Source organism: Elaeis guineensis, chromosome 7 (genome assembly GCF_000442705.2).
Source record: "Elaeis guineensis isolate ETL-2024a chromosome 7, EG11, whole genome shotgun sequence".
NCBI lineage: Eukaryota > Viridiplantae > Streptophyta > Magnoliopsida > Arecales > Arecaceae > Elaeis > Elaeis guineensis.
This window is the reverse complement of record NC_025999.2, coordinates 101,809,377-101,833,256: the sequence shown is the minus strand read 5'-3', so window position 1 is coordinate 101,833,256 and position 23,880 is coordinate 101,809,377. Positions and strand designations below refer to the sequence as shown.

The 23,880-nt window shown below is 35.9% G+C and overlaps 1 protein-coding gene across 7 annotated transcripts; it reads left to right on the top strand.

Annotated features, from left to right (window-relative positions):
- On the top strand, nt 1-23,880 carry LOC105047958 (uncharacterized). 7 transcript variants are annotated; one of them, XM_073260548.1, is made up of 16 exons: nt 1-242; nt 347-390; nt 570-665; nt 6,938-7,198; nt 9,753-9,794; nt 9,910-10,054; nt 12,879-13,108; nt 13,292-13,349; nt 18,264-18,341; nt 18,502-18,590; nt 20,235-20,316; nt 20,480-20,659; nt 20,733-20,973; nt 21,089-21,275; nt 22,014-22,193; nt 22,290-22,306. In XM_073260548.1, exons 4-13 carry the CDS (start codon nt 7,014-7,016, stop codon nt 20,868-20,870), a joined length of 1,227 nt encoding a protein of 408 aa, XP_073116649.1. In that variant the 5' UTR covers nt 1-242; nt 347-390; nt 570-665; nt 6,938-7,013; the 3' UTR covers nt 20,871-20,973; nt 21,089-21,275; nt 22,014-22,193; nt 22,290-22,306. The 7 variants fall into 7 exon arrangements, with proteins under 7 accessions (XP_073116649.1, XP_073116650.1, XP_073116648.1 ...); XM_073260549.1 differs by lacking the exons at nt 22,014-22,193; nt 22,290-22,306 and adding an exon at nt 23,632-23,880; XM_073260547.1 differs by lacking the exon at nt 22,290-22,306 and having other exon boundaries at nt 22,014-22,284.

The following is a 23,880-nucleotide window of genomic DNA, read 5'->3' as shown; positions in this document are numbered from 1 at the left end:
CGCCCGAGCGCGCCGTCTTGGGAGCGAGCAACGAGGCCAGAAACCCTACGCCCACGACTCCCCCCCACCTTTATATAAGCCGCTTTCACCTCTCCTTCTTAATCTCTCTTTACCCTCGCCACTCCGATCCTTCTCTTTAGGGATTTGCTCTCTCTCACATCTCCGTGGAGGTCGCGACGACAAGCAACAAGACAACCTCAATCTCTCCGATCTCGGTTCCGCTCTCCCCACCACCACTCCCGGTTTCTCTTCTCCCCCGCTACTTCCCTTGGATATCTCTTTTTTTTTTTTTTTAAAAAAAAATTGATCTATATCCTTATGTGTCTTGGTGTCTGTTGATGTGTAGCTCTGAGCGCGGAGGACCGGGCCGGCCTCGTTAATGCTCTGAAGGTTGTTTTTTTTTCCTTTCTTTTGAAAAAAAAAAAAAACTCATTTTTTTGGTATTTTGATCGTGCTTTCTTGCTTGTGCTCTGTCTCTGTCTTTGTTCTGATTTTGGGGTAAGAAATCTCGGTTTTTTTTTTTCATATTTTTTGAAAAAAAATTGTTACTTGATGTGTTCTTGAGACAGAACAAGCTCCAGAGCCTAGCAGGGAAGCACTCTGATGTGCTGGAGACCCTCTCGCCGAAGGTCAGGAAGCACGTTGAGGTGCTGAGGGAGATCCAGGTTTGATCTTTCTCCCCAATCTTGATCCCTTAACATGTTTTTCGTCTCCCGAGGTTTCTTCTTGGTGCTTCTTCTCTGGGGTTTTTCCAGTTTTGGTTTTCTTGAGCATCCAATCTTCGTCTTTTGCTTATTTATGTTCTGTCTCGCCTATCTTTCTTATCAATGTTTCTTGATGGTGATTATCTGTAGGGTTTACAGCTTTCTTTATTCTTTTGACGGTCCCTATATTTTTTTTTGGCGATTCTTGTCAGGGTTTCCGGTTCCTTTTATCTTTAGTGTATTTAGGGTTTCAAATGCAAGTCAGATGTGGAAAAATTCTGTTTTTGCAAATGCAAGGATGGAAAGACTTGCCTATTAAAAGTTGGCAAGAACGCTAGGTATTTCAGGTTTTGTGTGTATCTCTTTGGATTATCAGATTCATGAACTCTTCCATATACATATGGTTATTAGTCCATGAGGGATTTTTCTTTGAGTGCATATTTTGTTGATTGGCAGGACGGTTAAGTTCAGTGTGTTTCTCATTCAAAGCCCAAGGAAAAACTATTATTAAAATAAAGAGGGGTTTAGGTACATACAAATTAGTTCACCATTTTCTCTAAATTATGCAGTACAACTGAGCTTGAAAATTCCTTTTTTTTTGGGGGGGGGTGTGGTGGGGGAGTTTGGTAACTTGGTTTCCTGAAATGTGAACTAGCATTGAGTACACTTTGACTTAGGGATGGCAATGGGTAGGGTTTGGGTTGGGTAGTATACTACCCATCCCCAAACCCGAACTTAATACCTTATACCCAAACCCTATCCGATACTCAATCGGGTAAGAAAAGAGATACCCATCCCCATACCCAACGGGTTCGGGGATCCCCGTGGGTAACCCATATCTGCCCCATACCCAACCCATATCTGCCCCATACCCAACCCATACCCGTCCATTCTATACCCCAAAAAAAAGCAAAATAATTTTATGCATATTATCAATCAAAAATAGAATTACCAATTATATATATATATATACATACGCACATACACACTTCTAACACACACACACATATATGCATGCACACATATATGCATGCATACATATACATACATACATATATATAATTATATATATATATATATATAGAGAGAGAGAGAGATCATATATATATGTGTGTGTATATATGTGTGTGTGTATATGTATATGTATATGTATATTCGGATATGTATATATATATATATATATATATATATATATGTATGTATATATATGTATATATATATGTATATATATATATATGTATGTATATATATATATATGTATGTATATATATATGTATGTATGTATATATATATATATATGTATGTATGTATATATGTATGTATGTATGTATGTATGTATGTATGTATGTATGTGTATGTATGTATGTATGTATGTATATATATATTCGGATATGGGTTCGGGTATTACCCATATCCATAGGTTCGGATCGGGTTCGGATTCGGATTCGGGTTCGGATAGAAAATAGCACTACCCATACCCTACCCATACCCGTACTATAGTTTTCGGGTTTTACCCGAACCCAAACCCGAACCCAAACCCGATCAAACCCTATTTTTCGGGTTTGACCGGATTCGGATAGGGTGTATACCCATCGGGTCGGATCAATTTTGCCATCCCTACTTTGACTAAGCTATTTGTTATATGGTTCATGTTCAAGTTCGCTGGATGTTTTCTTTATTTTGGCTGGCTAATTAGCTGTTTTGCTTTTGTGAATAGCTGTACCAGTTGTAGTAGCAGGCACTACATTGGTTAGTGCTTCAAGCTTATTTGTAGACAGGAGGTAAAATAGGGATAAAATCATGTGTCAAGGTTTGGGATATGTGGTTGAACGCTCACATATAGCAAATTTAAAGATCATGAAAACATGGATTCATCAATCAATCAATCAATGCAGTAATCAAACCTACATCCATCTTTATCCGTCCAATACGATAAATGCCGTAAAAATCCAATTGCTACAAAAGTTATAAGACTCTATCAGAAAAAGATGGGATGCGTATCTAAAAAGACCGATCTGACTGTCGACATTTGATTTGCTGCATCTCCTGAAACAACATCAAACAAAAATAATATGAAAAATGTAACATCATTAATATCAAATTAACCAAAATTACTTCAATGGAAAGTTAATCACCTCCCCCTCGTATATGTGCTTTGATCTATGCAATACTTGTAAAGTCAGAACGCTAGGATCTCGGGGCCTTGGATTCAAAATACAATGAGACATGATGGCTCAAATAACCTGCAAAATACATTCAAAAGAATATGGCATACAAAGATGTTAGGAAATTCTCAAAAAGCAAAACAAAAAAAAAATATTAGCTCCACAATCAATGACATGCAATATATAGAATAATACACAACTCTGAATATACATAGAATAAGTATTTATCTCTGGATATATACTATACAACAGTTTAACTCCGAAAATATATAGAACAATATACAATTCTGGACATAGACTACATAATAGTTCAACTCTGGAAAATACATAGAACAATACATAACTCTGAAAATACATAGAGTAGTACACTCTGCTGCCTTTAATTTTTCCACTGCTTGAAGTTGATGTGTGTTGAAGTAATCTAAGACAACGATGACGATCATGACCATGTTCCTTACAAATGCCACAATGATTCTTGCTTCTTGTTTGCCTATCATCCTCTTATTTCGAAGCCTTATTGACTTTAGCCTACCTTTCTACTTAGGTCTCAAACGATGATGATCCAGAATACATGTGAACATATATGTGCATCCCTAATAGTCTTCATGTAGTAATGGATAAAACTCACCACTCCAAGCATTCATGTATGCCACAACTGTGTATGCATCATCCACGAATCTACTAAAATGCACATTTCTTAGCACATAGCTAAAATATATGAACAAAGATATCTATAGATGCTTTATTTTTCATAAGAACATTTTTTTTAACTTAAAATCACAGTATGAAAATTATCTCTACCTCTTAACCCTACGCTTGCTCTCCTCGTAAGCACTCATATATGCCTCTTTGGAGGTTAAACATTGTTACTATGTGCTGGTTAGTTTTAACTTGATCTTCAGCAATCTTAATTATAGCACGAAGAGTAAAAAAAATTATTGGAGTTCTCCTGCACATATCTTAAGACTTGGACACGTCTCGTATTAAACTATTTCACAGGACGGTAAAATGTCATTTGAACACAAGCTGTAACTGGTATATTTCTAGCTCCTCATAAGATATCGTTAAAAATCTCTGATAAGTTTGTAGTTAAAACATCATAGTGTATGTCGACATCATGTGCTAATATCCACTTCTCTTTTTTCAACTCAGATAGCCAACTCCAAACTTCTGCATTCACTGTTTTGATCCTATCCATGACAAATTCGAGCTTGCGAACTTGATGAGTGCTCCTTGCTTGCTATACTGCTTTTTTGACCTGTGTAATTTTAAAGTGAGTGTTGAAATTACTGCGGACATGTCTTAAGCAATATCGATGATAGGTAAGTGACGGACTTCATCCAATAGACTCATCTGTATTGGCATTTAATATATCTGGATGTCTGTTAGAAATTAAACATATTCCATTTCTATCTTATACGATATGTGTTCTGAGTCTTAAAAGAAACTAACTCCAACTAGCAGTTGTCTCCTCATCCATAATTACATATACTAAGAAAAAAATCTCATTCTCTACATCAATTTCTGTTGTAATTAGCATCTTACTTTTAAACTTTCTATATAAGTGTTTGCCATCAATACTGATCACAAGACGACAGTGCCTAAAATCTTGGATAGATGGTTGGAAAGCTCAAAAAATATAATTTAAAATCCGTACACTGAAATTCTCAGTTGAGAAGAAATCCCATGAAACAACAATGCAGGGATTTGTATTTTGGATTGCAGCCTTATAATAGGATAAGTTTACATAAGACGGCTCTCATTCTGCATAAATATCAACTAATGCCTTCTGTTTTTCACATCATGTTTTTTTGTATGACACTGTATTTAAATTGCTAATTAACGATTGCCATAATAGTTTCAACATTAACACCTGAATCTTTCTTAACAATATGTTGGACTAGTATGCCAATCATCCTTTCACTGATATATTTGTGGTCTCGACTCAACTCATTAAACAAACAAATATGAGAACCCTCATATCTTGTGATTTGAAAAGATCCATGCTTTTTCAACAATGCAGCACAAAGCTTCCATTTACATCTTTATTTATTATCTGATGATGTACATTGTATGAATCACAACTTTGAATGTGACTGAATTACATTGTATGTCCGATGCTTCCGAATGTGATTAAGATCAACAGCTCTCTTTAGCTTATCTTTACTCTCAAACATCAGACCTATAGAAAATTCAGTCATTGAGGAGTTTTAAAATTGATAATCAGAGTTCAATATTCGACCAGCACTAACACCACCACCATCAACTAAATTTAAGTTGCTAAAAAATTATGGAGGTTCATATAAACGAGGTTCAGATTCTCCTACAGGTTGATCATCTTCATCATCATCTTCATCTTCTCTTCATCATTATCACTGTCCTTATCAAGTCATTCTTCTTCAGCCTTATTCTCATCTGACTCAAAACCTCGACTGTCAGAATTTATTCCGGTGTTGATCCAATTATTGTCTCCCATTTCGGTATTTCAGTATTGTATCCCACACTTCAACCATAGGAGAAGTCACCATAGGATTTTGAATAATTGGACAACTAGGGCTAACAGCATTAGAATATAAGACTATAAGACTTGAGAATGGCAAGGAAGGTCCATGAGTATTGTCCTCTTGGATTAAAAGCCCACTAAAATATCCAAACATTAATACCATCATTTGAGTAGTATTTTCATTAGTAGATACATTTTCTTTTTTAATATATAATTCAATATATCGACATTCTAGATATTTTAAAAGAAATGTCAATATTTCTTAGACATCTTCATCGTCATCAATTGAAACCAAGATATACTTGCTCTGCATTAACTCTCCCAATATATTAGGAGATCTCCACCTTAATTTGATTTTATATTTTTCTGTTTATAGAAATACCACTGTATAAATGGTCTAACAATTTTTGATGTGATAATGAAGAAGACAGCTCAACCATCTGGCTTATATGCTGACTGTATTGCATGTCATTTTCGCCATATTCTATTATGCCATCATAGTACAATAGTAGACGAATTTTGTGACAGTATCAAAATTAAAATATTTAGTATTAATAATTATTTTAATAAAAAAATAATAAATCTAGATTGTCATAAATTAATGTTGAGAAAATCATCAGCATTTAATATATTCATTTATGAATTCCATCGTCTAAATGTCACAGCAATATAGCAAATAATTATTCAATAACTAATTTTAATAATTTAATTATTCAAGAATATAGCAAACAATATTAATGGATACATTAACTTAATAAATATATTAATTAGGTATTCTGTAAATCTATTTTCCCGTTAAAACATCTACATTAATAGAGTATACACAATCGAATGGTATATTTATAGATAAATTAGATAATTATAAGATCACCATAGCAAGGCATGTCGCTGTGACGTTGGATAGCTGCATCGGTCGTCTGAAAATGGAAAAGGGCCTTTGGGATGGGGGGAGGAGAAGGAGAAAAAAGTTAGAGAGGGGGTGGGGATGAGAGAGAAGAAAGAGGGGCAGGGGGCGTTGGATGGGAAGAGGGCACCGGGGGGGATTGGATGGGAAGAAGGGGGACGGTGGGGGGCAGGAAGAAGAAAGAAGTCTGGAGGGGCGGAGGGGGTGGGCGGGCATCGAATTTGGGAGGAGTGGGGGGTGGGCGTCGGTTGGGATGGAGACGGAAGAAGCCGGGGGGGTGGGCGTCGGATGGGAAGGAGAAAGGCCCGAAGGGTGTGGAGGGGTGGGTCTCGGATCAAAAGAAAAAGAGGACGATGGAGAGCACGGTGGGAAGAAGAAGAAGATGCTAACGGCGTGGGATTTTGTAGGAGCTCACTTAAAAGCGCCGCGCCATTCGAAATGACGTTTCTAAAAGTATCATTCTGAATGGTGTTTTTATGGACCACATCATCTCGCTATATATACGAAGAAAATAAATTGACAGTGCAGAAAGTATTATTTAGGATGATATTTTTTGATTGAAAAAATTATTATTTTAAATAATATTTTTATCTTTTGCGTCGCTTTGATAAATAAATTTAAAGAAGCGTCATTTTGATAATTTTTTTTTTAACTGCATTAGATCGGTAAAGAACTCCACAGTGGCTCGTCTCTTCTTACCCATCCAAGAATCCCTTCTGGAGCAGAAGGGTGAAACCATGATGGTTTTCGAGGTCCGCAGGCCCCAGCTCGAGCGGCGGAACCCCGCGGCATTCCGTCGGATCCTCCTTCTGCTGCTATTCTTCTCCCTCTTACTTTCGGTTCCGGTTTCCGTCCGCTGCTCTTCTTCTTCCACCATGCACAACAACAACTGGGCCGTCTTGGTTTGCACCTCCCGATTCTGGTAACCCACCTCTATCTATCTGGTGTTTCTTGATTATTTTTTTTTTTCGTTTATTTTCCCTTTTTTTTTCTTGATTGTTGTGTAGTTTTAGATTCCTCGTATTTTGAATGCTTCCTTTATATACTAATGTCGAATTATTTGGCATGGGGCAGGCTACCAACGAAGGCGTGAGTCTTGATTTCAATAGACAGTCTTCTTAGATTTTGATTTCCTTTGAAGAAAGCTCTATACTAGTGAATTACAAGGGAGGGCACGGGTTGAATCTTGATTTCAACGGGTAGTCTTGTTAGGTCTTTTTATTCAGTGCCGTCTTTGGCGCTGCTCGATATTTGGCGGTTCAGAGAAGGCGGAATCTTGATCTCAGTCATGGGCAATATCATTAGGTATCGATTCCAGTGGAGGCGATCTTGTCATCTCCATCCTTCATCTAGACAACTTTCAAATGTAGGGAGGTTCAGGCAGATTACTCCTTCTTTCGACGGGTTCACTGTGAAAAATAAGTTCCCAGTTTGCCAGCCATCATACTAGATTTTTGGTGGGTTTGTTCTTGCTCAAAATTTCCTTGGCGGTAAATGCATTGCAAATTCTTAGAGGGTCGACGTTGGTTAGACAGCTAGTTGTTAAAATATGCTTAATCTATCCATGGAACCTCTTTGATTTATAGTTACGCCCCATAATCAACCCATTTTAAATGAAAGAATCTGGAAAAACTGTAGTAACAATGATTTTTGGGGATCAAAGCATATTAGCGGTCTTCACTTAACTGACAGGATATATATTTTTGCCAGTGTCATTTACTCTTCATTGGTGACAACTAAGAACAAGAGGAATTTGTGGAAAGAGATGTGAGACAGTACAGGAGATGGTGGCAAAAGATAAACCTGGGACCACTGTTTTTCTGAGGGAGATATAACTTATTTAGGAAATTGCTGGTTTCTGCATATCAAGAAAGGATATTCCTAGGGTGTTAATTTTTTTATTAATCTTTTTTCTGCAAACAAGAGTAATAAGGAGGCGAGGTAGGCTTGTGGGGCCAGAATCAATAAGGGATCACTCAGTTCTCAGAAATTTATTCGAATGCAAAGGACAAGTATAATATGAATGATTTAGGGTGGGAGTAATATGATTTCAGCGCTCAAGCCTCACTCAGGGAGTTGATGTTTGTTACTGTTCTATTTGTTTTCTCAGTTTTTGTCTATATATCACCATGTGTTTACTATATTTTTCTGCTAGTCTTCAAACATTTCAATCTTTAATTTATTCTCTTTTAGGTAATTTTGTATATGATGCTCCTACTCTATCGGTTCCTGCAAGCGGTTTGTCTATAATTGACATCCATCAGCCCCTGCCTATTGGTTTGCAGATTCATAACTTTACATCATGTCATGCTGTAACATTATAAATAAAATAAAAAAATAAAAATAAAAACCCTACTATCATTACGACTCTCTACCAGAGACTAAAGTCATATATAAACATTACCTACTTTGAATCATCTTACTTTGGGTTTGGTGCCAGTGTTTGTGTTTTCCATTATGTCCTTATTGCTTTCTTATTTGGTATATGTTGTCTTCAATTTTGATGGTTACAACTGGCTTTCATGTATTGCCTTGTAAATTTTGCTTGAACGTCCTGCTCCTATCATGTAAGTTTAAAAGGTGTGCAGACAATATAACAACACTAAGTTGCTTGAGTCAGTGTTTCAGATAGTTGGACTGCATTTTCACAATGGATATGTGTTGCTCATCCTCCACAGCTTACCATGTCATGTTTATGGCACACTCTTTTTGCTTTTGCTCTATCAGTTTTCTGTATAGATTTTTCTCATGAGGAGATGTGCAGTTATTACTGCCCTATCACACCTTTTTTTTTAGTAAACTGGAATTCATTAAACCATTCTAGTGTAAATACAACCGTGGAGATCAGAAACAAAATATCTAACGGTTGTGAAGGAAATCAGACATTGACATCCACAATGTAGAAGCCATATGTGCAGCAACATATGAAGCCATCTAATCTGTAGAACTATTAGCTTCTCGAAAAATATGTTTAGCTTCAAAAGATTGAAGAGATGCACCCATTCTTAAACACTCCTGCCTCAAGGGATGCCCTATAACACCTTTGCTGCCACAACCATGCCATCCGAAATACAAACTTGGGTATCTTTAAGGTGGGCATGCATGGGCATCAGCCCTCAAATTTTCAATTGGAGGTGTGTATAAAAAGCTCATTTTATTTTTATATTCCTCATCAACATTGTATTGTTGGCTCGATCAATATATTTGAACATTATATGTTTTCAATCTAATCAGAATATGTATGCAGAATAAGCAGCGGCTACTTGTTAAGACATAAGATTATTTTTGCCATCAACATCTCAATTTCTCACATACGTCACCTTACCTGTTAATTAAAAATATTGTGCAATTTCCACCTTTCAGATTTTTTTTTTGATTGAATTTCTTCTCTATAGTTCGGTCAACAGATTTTGTTGTTTTTTCAAAATAATACCTTTCGCACGAGTTTGTTGATTAGTTGTTGCATTCTTAACCAGGTTTAATTACAGACACATGGCCAATACTCTATCCTTGTATAGGTAAAGGGGGAGGATATCTTCTCTTGAACTCCTCTTATCTTTTCTTTTTGACTTCTCTATTTCTTGATGTTTTACAGCTTCTACAATTGAAGAAATATTTTCTCCCTTCATTCAGGACAGTGAAACGACTTGGAATCCCTGATGAGCGGATAATACTTATGTTGGCAGATGATATGGCCTGCAATGCGAGGAACAACTACCCTGCCCAAGTTTTCAACAATGAGAACCACCAACTTAATTTATATGGTGATAATGTTGAAGTAAGTTTCTTAACCATATGGGTGATGTAGAAGGTCTTAGCTTTATACTGAGGGCAATATATGTGAATAATGCTTTTGGCAAAACCTGTCAACACAAAATCTACTTGTATTAACACTAATTAAGAATAAATTTCAAAAGCACTAGCTAATAATGAAACCATAAACAAGATTTAAATTCTTCTATGCTCTGTAAATTGATATAAAGAACTCATTTCTGTCAAGACTAATAAAAGTAAGCACGTTCCCCTTGCTTGCATTTTTTAGTACATGATTTTCTATGACAATCAAGTTCTAAGTGAGAGTGGGATGCTCTAGAATGCAGGTGGGGAATAGTCAAGATATTGTTCAGGGTGAATTTATGAGGCTTCAGTTGCGAATATTTAGAATTAGATGATAGATATTGTATAGAACTCATGCATGATGATATTGGTATCAGGTCATCAGCTAAGTTACATAATCAATCTTTAATCTTTCTCATGGAAATATTTAGACCAAAAAATGGTCACTTTTTAATATTGGGAGATGCACAACAATTGAAAGCAATGGAATCCAAAATCAGTAGAATTACTCTGACAAGTATGTCTGCAGACTAGGTAAAGAGGTAACTGACTGATGTAACCAAGAAAACTTCCACTGGATGCTTCTGACACAAGTTGGTGTATTCCATACTAATCCATAGGCTGTCTGCAAATGTTAACTAAATCCCTCTGTTCTTTGAGACAGGTATAATACTGAAACTACTATACTCAATATATTTAGCCCAATTTTCAAGTATTTTTCCTTGTCCAAATATGAAATATTCCATGTATAGTGCAGCTGCCACAAAATACTCCCTAAAGATATCACATACTTAAACTTTGTTATTTATACATGGAATTCCTCATCATCCTTCTCTGGAGGCAGCAAGACATCAAGATTGTTGTATAAAGAAGCTTGCTCAGAGCGTTATACAGTCTTGCAAGTTGCATGTAGTTGACAAGTTCTCTTGCTTTGTAAGAAAGGAATTGAATCACAAACTGTTCTTGCCTACTTGTACAACCAATGCTTTAATTTCCTTTAACTTGTATTTTTTGCACATGTATTGTCTTACAATCATGGTTTCTAGTGTTGCCGTGTGCTAGCCAATACCCAGCATTGGTCGGCATGACATTTTTAAATCCTTTTAACAGAAAAGCTAGGCAGCCACAGATAGTTTCCCATGCTGCACTTACCTGCTGCTTGAAGCCAGTGCATCCAGTTTTATTTGTTTAAACTCTAGACTTCCAAGAATACTTTAATGCAGTCCCATGCTCCATTTGCCCCTGTTCCTCTTTTTCTTATCAGACTCCCTGTCCCTCCAGCTGGGCATGGGAATAACCCAATCCTGTCACTTGAAGTACCTATGTCCCACACCTCCTAGTACCCGAATCACTTATACCCACCTATCTCTTCTCCTTTACCCAGATAGGCATGGAAAAACCACTCCTCTTTCCTTGATTTAATTTTGATGCTATTCTTTTTGGCTTCATGTTTGTTCAAATTGTCTTTTCCTTCAGTCAATTTTATTTTAGAAAATGATGAAAGGACCATCCAGGCATCGGGCATTGCTTAATAAGGTAATGAAAATGATAAAAGTTGTCATCATCTGGGGGCATCACAATGGCGATGTTTCGGTAGTTAATTTTGTGTTTCTAGGATCTTGAAAGAAGGCCAAGAAGCAAGTGATCACCTTTTCCTTTTTCCCTCTAAACTTCTTCTACTCTGTTTGATGGACTTATGATAGCGGTTGCAGCACCTCTGTTTTGCCTTTTCTTTTTTCTGAATAATAGAAAAGCTACTGATGATAGTGGTAGTCTTTTGCTATTGATATGCATCTATTAGCCTAGTGAAAGAGACAAGAAAGGAGGAAGAAGATGACAAGAGAAAGGGAAGAGGAGGGATTGTGCTTTGACTGGTGCCGGTTGCCGGGAGGGTAGTTGAGGGGTGGGGTGTTTGGGTTAGAAGAGGAAAAATGAGAAGGAAAGAATAGAATGTTGGTTTAAAAGGGCAGTTCGGAATAGTATATCTTTTTACTTGACTCATTGGATAAACCTGATTTTCAAGGACTTAGCAACCAATCCTTGATTGTGGGAATCAGGCATGGAAAGCCTAGGCATGGCCTTCTTGCTTCCCTATATTTTTTTAATATTTTCAATGGAAAGGGATTTTAAAGTTTATTTATTTATTTATTTATTTGGCATAGAATGGCACTTCTATTGGCAATGCACATGGCATGTACTGTGCCAGCCAATCTTATGCAGCTGGCTCTGAAATCCTGGCATAACATAACATTGCACTTGGCACTAGCATGATCTATTTGTTTTGCAGCCCTGGTTTGTCTGCTTCTGGGACATGTTATGCAAGTTTTTACTTTCCTTTCATGCTATGATACCAAACCTTATCTCATTTATTTTGAGTTTTGTTTTGTTGGTCCTATATGATCTAGCAAAACATATGGTGACATTTTGCAAGTGGATCTCCATCTGAAATCCATCATTGAGTTGGTTTCTGATTTGTAACTTTGAACAGAAGGTGCCTACCATTGGAACATGGTAGCCTAATTAACAAGAAAGGAGGACTATCTTTTTCATCATTGTTTAAGCTCACGTAAAAAACATTCATGCTTTGAAATAACGTAGGACAACATTATTCTAGATGAGTGTTGATATTAAAGAGAAGACTGAATAATAATGCAGGAATTATAATATGATAAGTAGGAAACTAAAAAGGAAAAAAACATAAGAAACTTTTTTTTCCTTTTTTACAAATTAGTTAAGACTGTTCATTCTTTGCCCTGAACCTTCAGGTTGATTATCGAGGTTATGAAGTAACTGTTGAAAATTTTTTGCGAGTTTTGACTGGGAGACATGAGAGTGCTGTCCCAAGGTCAAAGCGTCTTTTAAGCGATGAAGGAAGCCACATTCTTTTGTACATGACTGGGCATGGAGGAGATGAATTTTTGAAATTTCAAGATTCAGAAGAACTTCAGAGCCATGATTTAGCTGATGCAGTGAAGCAAATGAAAGAGAAGCATAGGTGGGACATTTGACATGTGTTTTTACCTTTTTGTTGGTATTCATTTGTTCTTTGAACTCTAGTTGAGGTACTTGTAGCTTCGATAACTTCAGTTTCTTTTGAAAAATCAGAGGCCTATCTTAAATATTTAAAGATGGTATAGTGTTCATTGTCATTAATTTATTTTTTAAAATTTATTTGCAGATTCAAGGAGCTGCTGATAATGGTTGACACTTGCCAAGCTGCCACTCTCTTTTCCCAGGTTTGTGCTACATTTCAAATAATGTGGTCATTTATTATTGCATTTTCGTGATTTCTTAAAATAAATACTAAAGAGAACTCCATCTTCGACAAATTGCAACAACTCCATTTTTTGACCTTATGTAACATAAAGGAGAGGCTGATGTAATTCAGCGATTCTCAAAGAATAGATATTTTCCTGTGAAAGGCCAAGAAGTGTTGCAGTTTAGGGACTTAATGATCCATTCTTTGATAGTGAATGAAGAAATGTGATAACAAAAAGATTATAAACACTTGTGAAGTGTGAACACTATATATGCAAGACATTGATATGGGAGAGACGTTGCTTGTGAAATAACAAAAATAAAAGTCAGCCTTTTTCTATTCAATCTTTTTTAGAAAAAAACTATAATTTTCGCATGTTTACTCCTAAACTTCATTTAATTATTTAATATCACCATTGGTAGATGTGGCCAACAAAGTTACTGTAAAATATAGAAGATGACATAGGGGTGATATTTTTGGCATGAGATTCCCTCTGCCATCTAAGGTCCGTGTATAATCCAAAGTGTGCATCAACATGAATTTGCATATAACATTTGTAGTTAGATAGAAAGGTTTGGAGTTATAAGGAATATATGAGAAGTAAATTTACACAAAGGCAACTGATATTACTGTATAATTTTACAGACTCAAAAGGATTTTACTGGTAACTAAGTAGTTTAAGTGGCATGGATATGAGCTGGTATGCCCTGTGCTGTGCTGTCTTATGATGAAATGGAGAATATTAAAATTAGAATTACAATTTAAATAAACCTTTTCGGTTAAAAAGCCAGAAAAGGGATTTAATACATGCCATGCTGACCTTGTGCTAATGCCAATATGGCATGTGCATCGGAATGCCTCCCAAGTTGCTAGTTTGGTGAAATTTTTGCAGAATTTGAAGAACCCATGCTTCTGTCACATATCAACTTATCAGACTAAAGGTGCACAAGATTGGATCTAAAATCATTTTGAATGAGTAATGAGGAAGGCCAAGAGAACCAACTAGTTGATCTCAACTGCTACATGGTCAGATTGTGAAACTATCCCCCGTCTAAGGGAATTGTTCACCTGCCGTGATGGCCATTTGTCTATGGGGAGGACATGGATCTATGTCAGTTTAATAATCAAAAAGAATTTCTTCATTTTTAGGAGTCCTATTTGGAATAAGATCAGGAAATTAGCATCTAATGGTTTTATTTTAGGTACATTTATGGAAGTTACCTGTCACTTGAATTATGTTCTGAGAGTGCTAGCTGTCTCATGCATGGCGTTTCATCAGGATCGAAATTTTGTCAGTCCTATCTTTGTTGTCTTTTGATCTCTTGGACTGTTCTCATTGTTACTTTCTGAATCTTGGAGATGATAGTAATTACTTATTGGCAAACTCTGTTATCTGCTCTCTTTATTTAGACTTGTTCCAAAAGTCTTACAGAAATTTTGGAGCGGTGATCCCTGGTTGCATGATCTTAAATTGCGACAAATACGGTAGGTTCATATCCACAAACTCGTCTTCTAGGTTTCATGTCACTGTTATCCTTATTTCTTATGTTGCTAGGAGTTTGTATTAATTTGTTGAAGGTTGACATTAGATTGATAGTTGTAAAGTTCATCTCATTCGTTCCATGAAGCCTACTTGATCTATAAGCTTTGCTTGAAAGCAGAGCACATTTTAATGACATAATGAAAGAAGGCTTTAATGATAGTCTGTTTAGGAAAATTCTTAGTAAACTTTCCCGACTCCACTAGGACCCCTTAGTTGTGTACTTAGAAGATCCGTGTTCTTTCCTTTTTTTGTGTGTGCCTTTTTGGCATAATGTGCGAAGAAACTCATGAGGGCTTAAATAAGAGATGGTCTCCATTATAAAGAACCTCAGTTTATTTAATAAAGTGAGTAGCTTTGTACTCATCTTTTGTTTCTTCATACAGACTGTTAGTTGAACCTTCTCATGATGAGGAAGATTTTCCCCAAAAGTGATCATTCTTATTTATTTATTTTTAATGAAGTATTTGGGAAATCTCGACACACAAATATATTTACAGGCTTGGGCAAGTATAGGTGTATATCTCTAGTTCAAAGACCAAAAAGCTCCTGAAAGCTATTGTCTGCAACTAAAATAAGATGATATAACAGTCATCTTTCATACAGAGAACTGGAGGTGCAACAGGAAGGTGCCTTACCAAATGTTGAATTGAGAATTGGAGGTGTGCCAGGAAAGTGCCTTAGCAAATATTGACCCAATAACAGTGTGTTGTAAATAGGAGGTTCTTAATTATGGTTTCAATCCTATTTCTGCTTATTTCATGTCCATTTCCTATGCCCTTCAAAACTAAAGCAACATCATATGTACGATTGATTATCAGTTTACTCATGCTTTTGCTCTTGTTTGTTGCTTCTAGGAACCATGCAACAAAAGTTTTGAGAAAGATAAAGCCAGTATGGTCACTTGGACCTGAAGTAATAATTTATAAGAATTTATGAGAACTAAAGAAAACAAATGATGAAAATATGGAGGTAAACAAGTTATGAAGTTATAAATTGGATTTTTTATTTCACTAAGAGAGTTGCACTATTTTCTGTGAAGAGAGAATTTAAATGAAATTTATAGCCATTGTCATTCCATCTGTAATTTGTAAAATAGATACAATTCACAGCCAAAAGGCCCAAAACATATTTAGGCTATATTTTCTGAAAGTTTCCTTTTAAAGCTTGTTAACACTCCTAGTAAAGTTGTCTGAATTTTGAAGCTGACCTGCCCCTCGTACCTTTCACCCTTGCGACAATTCTTACTCAGAATCATCCTATCTTTACCTTAAACAAAGAAATACTTCGATATGCGCTGTCTAAAACTCAGATTTTACCTTTTAGCTTATCATGGAACAGCCACTCACCGTGATATTTAACATTTTGGAGCAGTATACTAATTACGATATTCATGCTAACATTTTCTGTTCCATTTAATAGGCAAATCTATTAAGTTATACAATGATAACTAGTACCGGCCTAATTAGCATGCATACAACTATTTCTCTCACCCTGGCCTCGTTGTTCCTCCACCATCGTCACTGTATTAAATCTCTGCAGGTCCTCCATCCCCTCAACAAGGCATCTTCAATAGCTTGCATATTGCCATCCGATCTATATGAGATTTCATCCAGCCATTTCCGTATCCCCTATTGGTCCTCCATCAATGACATGCCAAAATGTCCACAATACCCATAACACAACTATGTTATCTACTAGTCTTCCATTATCACCATTAACATCCATCTCCACTCAATATTAGCTCCATCACTAGAACTGATGCGCATGTCACTTTGCTATCTCACCTCTATTTATGATGCCCTATCACCATTTTTGCTTGATTCAATGAGTAACCCAATTTGGCATGGCTTGAATACTATACTCACCTCAAAAGTGTGCTGAAAAAGGAAAACCTTAGAATCTGAAAATAGTCTTTAATTACCATTTCTTTGTAATGTCTTTAGCTTGATTATATTTTAATTTAGGATATCTCTACATTTAGGTCCTGTTTTATCTAAGTGGGTAAATAAAATAATTTGGTGCAAGAATGGAGGGCTATACTTGAATAGTTTTATTCTATCATTTACCAGAATAGTTTTTATATGGGTGTATTGAAATATTATTTATTACTGTATTTTTGAAATCCCTTTTGCCCATCCAATTTCCTTTACTTTGGAGCAAAATTGTTAGGATAACATAGGATAAGGGGGATTTATTCTGGTGGAGATCGATGATAATAGTGGATGGAGACAGTGATCATTGGTTATGGTGGTGGGAATCATTGGAGGTGGTGGGCAGCAGTGGGATGATGGGTGGTGGGTGGTGAGAAAAATAATCATGAGTGATTCTCTTTTTCTCTCCATTTCTTGTCTTTATCTACTGTTTGTCATTTCTTTTTTCATATATGCTGTATGTTTTGTTCCTACTCCTGTTCCTTCCTACCCATATTCTAAGATGATATTGCGAGGGGCAATTTTTGTCAAGACGAGTCCAGAACAGCTTGTTGCAAAATCAGAAAAAGGGGCATTCCTGTAAAAAATGAAAATGGAATGGTCATTTCTACAAAATGCCCCTACAAGATTCTTGAAATATGTGGGTGTCGATACGATTGATAAAGACAAGGGTTGGATGGCGTTGTATACAAAATTTTAATGCTGGGAGCTTGACTGGTTTGTTGGTGGATAATACCTTATAATTGACCCTTGATTGGGAAATCTTGTACGAATTTTTTCTAGAACTAAGGCACATGAAAATGGGTATATTAATCCTCAAATGTTGAGTGGATGTCAGAAGAAATTTCAAACTATTTATTACATAATTTAATCTGTCTCAACTAAGTTAGTTGGGGTGAATCCATCCCATGTAAGGAATCGCACCTGCTGGCAAGCACAGTAAAATTACACTAAAAAAAGCCTGCATTTATAAGACGAAAATATGTAATACATCATGGAAAAGTGGAGCCAAGACATGCATATCTAGCTCACTGTGGAGATTTTACATGCCTATTATGGTTATATTATGAGCGCAATCATTTAGAAATGTGTACTCATTTTTCCCTGCGAAAATTATGGAGTTCCATGCTAAAATTTGTGGCTGAATTTTCCTTACAATTGTTGAGTTGCTGGTTTGATTGATATTTGTGATTAAAAAAGGCTAGGGATTTAGTTGAGCATCATTGGTTTTTCCTTTGACAATCAAATGCATCAACATTTCTATCTTCTATAAAACTTAGGTTTGTTTTGTTAATCTGTTAAATGCGAATTAAGATTGCATCAACATCTCAGATTGCATTTTGGACCATATAATCTTGTCGGTTGGATTGGCATCAGGTAGTTTAAGATTTTCTGACACCACCCTTGCAATCTGCAGCTTCAGTCTCCTGGTGTTTTGGCAATTGGAAGTAGCATGAAAGGGGAAAATTCCTATTCTCACCATCTTGACTCAGATGTAAGAATAGATCTTCTAATGCCATTTATCTTTGCATGAGGATGCTATGCTAGTCTTATTACAGACCTTAGTTTGCTCTAGCAGTTAGTGTATACTAGTTATAGCCTTGCCACTTGAGTTTGATTAACTTATATTATGAACATTTCCTTTATACATGTAGGTTGGTGTTTCTGTTGTGGATAGGTTCACATTCTATACCCTTGCCTTTTTTGAGAAGCTGAACATGTACAGCAATGCCTCATTGAACAGGTAAAATAGAATTGTTTATTTTTTAAGATTTTCAAAATATAGAATTCTGATTTTATTATACATGTGGCAGAATGATCTATCCAGTCACTTCTTGAGATATTTATAATTTGCTGCCTCTAGTGTGGACTGGAAAGATGTCAAGGTGTCTACAATTTCTTTTGTAATCTTCAAAGAGAGAATGCTACCACTGGAGACTAGATCAGTGATGTTAGGTCAGATTACATAATCCCATAACATTACAGGATGCCTGTCATTTTTCTTCACCCTTACTCCCTTAGTCCATTATGGTTTGGTTTAATATCTGAAAGCTCTACATGAGCTTGTTTTAGCATTAATAGTTAACCTTGAGTTCTTGATACGACCAATTGGGAATTGGCTTTATCATTCACTACCTTATGAGTGATGTTTATGTGAAATAGTGAGAAAACCCATGCGTATTATTTGTGTTGGTTGTTCACACTTAATGGTGTGCAGAAATCTGTATGTAGTTATAATGTTAATTCTTTGTTTTAGCTCGTAAGTTAGACCCTTGATGCTTTGAATAGATAAATATGCCTTGCAGTTAGAATGTGAATGAGAAATTAAGCAGTAATAAACCCCTTTTAGGACTATGTGGTAATAGTTACAAGGAAAAACATAACTGAAGAGACTAGAGAGTAAACAATAGAAGTAGAGGATGTAGAATAGGAAGAGAAGACTGTAAAGAGAAGTAGCAAGAAGGAGCAAACATAATGTTCTGTTTGCCGTACATCCCCTATTCTTTATCATGAAATTGGGAAAACCTCTAAGAGCCCATGCCATGTTTGTGTGGCATCATGCAAAGGGGCCCAACTTGTGGAAACAGATAGAGGAAAATGGTGTGCGTGGGAGATGGGGATTGTGCAATCAAGCCCAAAAACTAGGGATGTTGGAATATCCTTTTAGAAGGAATCTGATGGCCCTATTCCTTGCAGGATTGTGTGGTTCTGGCATTCATGATCTAAAAACATTACCTGCCTCTGGCCCTCTACGGCGACCTTTGGCTAATGTGAGGATCCCATGGACATGATATGTAGGTATTCAAACAAGTGCAAATGGATGCCCATATGAACCAATACACTTTTACTTAAGGCACCAGCTGCTAGTGCCGCTTACCACAATAATTGGCTAAAAATTTGGCCTGTAATCATAACTAGAGTCCTATTACTTTTGATTTCATCAATGAATTTCACTGACATATAAGTTGGGAGTAATTGTTCAACAACATTTTAATAAGAGTATAATTGGAAGGATAACAATGTAGAACCTTAAATTTTGCCCATTTTTTGTTCCTGAATTTACTAGACATGGAAAACCTTTTCTTTATAGAGATTCCAACATTTCTCAATGAACGTGTTGAAATCTGTCTCATGCATATCCCTGTTAAATTTTATCAAACCTGAACTTGCTTCCTTCCACTGTTTCTTCCTTAAAATTTCGTAATCAAGAGATGTGGCACCTAATCGACCATATAGATCTAAGTGTTTGACTTTGATATGCTTATTTTTATGTTTTGATCTTACCAATCAGCCCCACTTAACAATATATTATTTATTTGAGCTCAACATCATCTGTTATTAAATTTCGCATTTCCGTGCTCATTAAAGAACATCTTAATATTTGCAGTCTTTTTAATTCATACAATCCAAGTCTGCTGATGTCTACTGCGTATTACCGAATGGATCTCTATCAGCGACCCCTGAGTGAGGTATTCGTTGACATGACAAGATACATGCATCCTATTTTAGTTTTTTTGTAAGTTAGAACAATAAACATGTAATGGGCTGGCTGAATGAGGGCATAATTTGGGATTTCACTACCTATATTTTAGTTCATCAGGTTAATCTATTGGATGTTATGACTGTGAACAGGTGCCTGTAACAAATTTTTTTGGGTCAGTCATGAAAACAATCCACACAGACTCTGCATACACTGGCTTCTCAGCTGAACCTAAAATTAAAGTACCATATGTCTTGGAAGATAATGAGGCAGACCGTATGATGTTAGAAAGAGAAGCTGAGGAGGACAAAATATATAGTCAGGACAAGAAGGTGAGTTTCAAAATGTTTTATTGATGGGAGAATTTCAAAGAAGCTAATGGTTGACTTTGACATTTATGTTTAGGTGGGGAGCTGTAGTTTCCATGCATGGTTGAGACATTTTCAAGAAAGACTGGAAGATGAGAATGCTGACACTTTAGTAAAATATGGCTTTGGAACCATGATTCTATTGCTGGCGGCTTCTACTTGGTTATCATTATAGGCATTCCAAATGACATGCATTTTTCATCATCTTTTGTGTCATAGCTATACATCTTCACGATATTAAGGGTTTGACATCCTTTCCATTCCATGATATTTCAGAGGTACACTTCTAGAATATGCCTAATACTTGTTGATATTTATTTAAATTCATTTTTTGATTTTGTAAACAAGTGATGTGTGTTCATCTTTTGAGATAATTCTTCCTGATCTTTCCAGAATGGTTACTCCCTTGTTCTTTGAGGGATATTCAAATTTGGGTATGAGGTTTGTCAGGGAAGTCATGTATATGGCAGCAAATGGTCCAAGATGTTCATGAACAGCTTGTGACCGGCTTGGTGATAGGCTTAATTGCTCTCAGCTCAACTAGGAAATGAGCCAAGCTCAAGCTCCAAGTTCTTGAGTGGTACGTGGACATAGAATGTTTCCAAAATTTAACAGAATCTCAGCCCATAGCTCATACAAGTCAAGGTTGGTCGCGCCCATTATATCATAAGCCAAGCCAGAGCGCCTAGTACTTGGCCTGGCTTGGCTTTTTTGCAACCCTTGTATATGTGACAGTTTTGACACGCTAATTTGTAGCAATGATAATGCCATTCTTGCGTCAGATGCAAGATAATACTTGTCTTCGTTTGTAAGCCAAAATGGTTAAATAACTCATCATAGGAACTCCTTTGTCTTATGTTAAATTTTTTTTTGATAATATAGATTTTATTACTTTCTTCATGTTAATATCTTTTATAAGCATCTTGAATATGTCCACATTTGAAGCTTATTAGAAAGACAAGTCATTAATTAACTTGGTTAAAGAGATTGTTACTGTTTTGCCCTTTAAGTTTCTGATAATGATAGTTTTAGTAGTGGAACAATTTTTTTTGCTTTTCTCGTTTTACATGACGCCTTTAGATAGAAAATTAATAGAAGAGGCATAAATGGTTGTTCTTGAGCTTACACTACACAAATCACTTCCATATGGATTAAAATGTTAAAATTTTCTAAACCTGTGCCACCTATCTATGTCTATTAATAATGTATTGTACTATAAGAAAGTTCTAAAAATTGGTTACCTAGCTGAAGTAAATTTGTGTAGGGAAATAATCAAAAATTATAAATTTTATTCTTCTTCTATGAATCTTTTTGTCAGGTAACGTCGAGAAAGATGAGAAAAGAAGCATAAAACTCTGTTTCATTGGTTGAACAACTCACATATTGAGAAGATAAGGGGCACAGCAATGCCATTTTCCTTGACCAAGTAAATCAATTGTGTCTATGGGAAAATTGTGATTATGCAGTTGGTGACAGTTGACAGAAGCTTTTATAAGATGTAAATATGGAGCAAAAATAACATCTAAATATCAAACAATTCCATTATTGTATAAAACATAAAAGAGTTTCATAATGAATTATTTTACCTCCACAGGTTTACAAACAAGTATAGTTATGTTGCGATACCAGATGCAAGCAGTGGCATTGCTGTTACTGATGATGAGTGCTTCAGAACCATCACATATATCTTTCTCGGCAAACTCTCTCATCCCAAATATTCATATCAATATTTGTTTATTACATGACTGATGATTACATTTGCTATTTTTCTTTCTTGATGCCATTAGTGTTCCGTCCAACTGTGAATGTTTTTCCAAGCTCATTTGGGATGATGTTCTCCGAAAGAAAACCTTTGAATCCTGCCTAGCTTGATTCTCCATAGCCATCCGGTGGTTTGAATCCTGAAGATAGTCATTTTGTTACTGTGGCTAACTTCGTAACCTGTGGCCACTTGCATGGTCATGGCTGGCTTCTGCATATATGAAATCAAGCCATTTTTTTTCACTATAAGGGTTTAACTATGAAGTTAAAGCAACAATAGGAAGAAAGCTGGTGTAACACTTCTGGGGCATTATAATCAGGAGAGGAAGGTTAAATATGGGAAGTATGTTGCCAAATGGAAAGAGCTAGCATCATGAAAATATTAACGTGTAAAGATCAAAATTGATGTGCGGATATTTCATATCGGGAGTATGAATGTGTCAAATTGCAAAAAAATTCCAGACTTCAAGATGATAAACTTGGACAATAGAGATCAATCACAGGATTTTGTTTTACATTGTTGCCGGGTATCCTGGTATTCTTGTTAATTTCATGAGATCTAGATGTAAAATTTTTACTCTAGAACTCCTATTTTACAAGGTTAAAGTTTGTCTGGCAATAAAATTGGTTTAAAAGATCTTAATTCCAAAAAAAGGAAAGGATTTGGATTGTCAATGGGGATGCTTTCAGCTTCTGCACTTTAATCATTTCCAAGTCATCAACTGCTTGTATTGTCTTAGTCTATCCTATGTGAGACTCACGTATTATTGAGGGTTTGCAGAGAAGTGCCACATCAAATGGTCACATTTATTATAGGACTTCCTGCTTTTGAGTCCTTCCAGCTGTGGCTCTTTCATTAATTGCAGGAATTTTAGGCATAGTGAACCGGAAGGCCTCAGGAAAATTTTTAGGGGAAGATTTCTGGATGGAATTTTTTTTATTTATCATAGCTTAATACTCAGGTACGTTAGTTTTGTAGGTTTTTTTTTTTTTTTTTTGATATTTTATGCTTGTTTACCTTAAAAAGGATAGTTGTATTTACTATTTATAGTTGCCTTTATCTGATTATCTTAAGAGTTTAACATTAATACCTTATTTGCTGGTTAATTTGTTTAGATTTAGATCGACAATTCTTAGTTCCCTTTTTCAATGCCAATTTGGTTCTTCGATGGCAGGTCCTAGCAAGCTTTTTGTGAATTGAATACCTTGAAGTACAACACCGTGCATGTTCAGTTCAGGATAATTATAAATTTTTCAAGTTATGAATGACCGGTAAAGTTAACTTGAAGGTCAGGGCTGGAGGAAACTTAGAGGAAACATCTCAGGAGAATAATTTAGAAAAATAATTTGCTATTTTTTGTTCATAATAGACATTGGAAAACTATCTTTATTCTTATTCATGGTGTGAGATCCTATCAGCGAAT

What these genes read in the sequence shown, in the direction of transcription:
- LOC105047958 (XM_073260549.1), top strand. Translation starts at nt 7,014, where the DNA reads ATGATGGTTTTCGAGGTCCGCAGGCCCCAGCTCGAGCGGCGGAACCCC. An exon ending in AATACTCTATCCTTGTATAG is followed by an intron (nt 9,795 to 9,909) that starts GTAAAGGGGGAG and finishes CCCTTCATTCAG; the next exon opens with GACAGTGAAACGACTTGGAA. An exon ending in TATATGGTGATAATGTTGAA is followed by an intron (nt 10,055 to 12,878) that starts GTAAGTTTCTTA and finishes CTGAACCTTCAG; the next exon opens with GTTGATTATCGAGGTTATGA.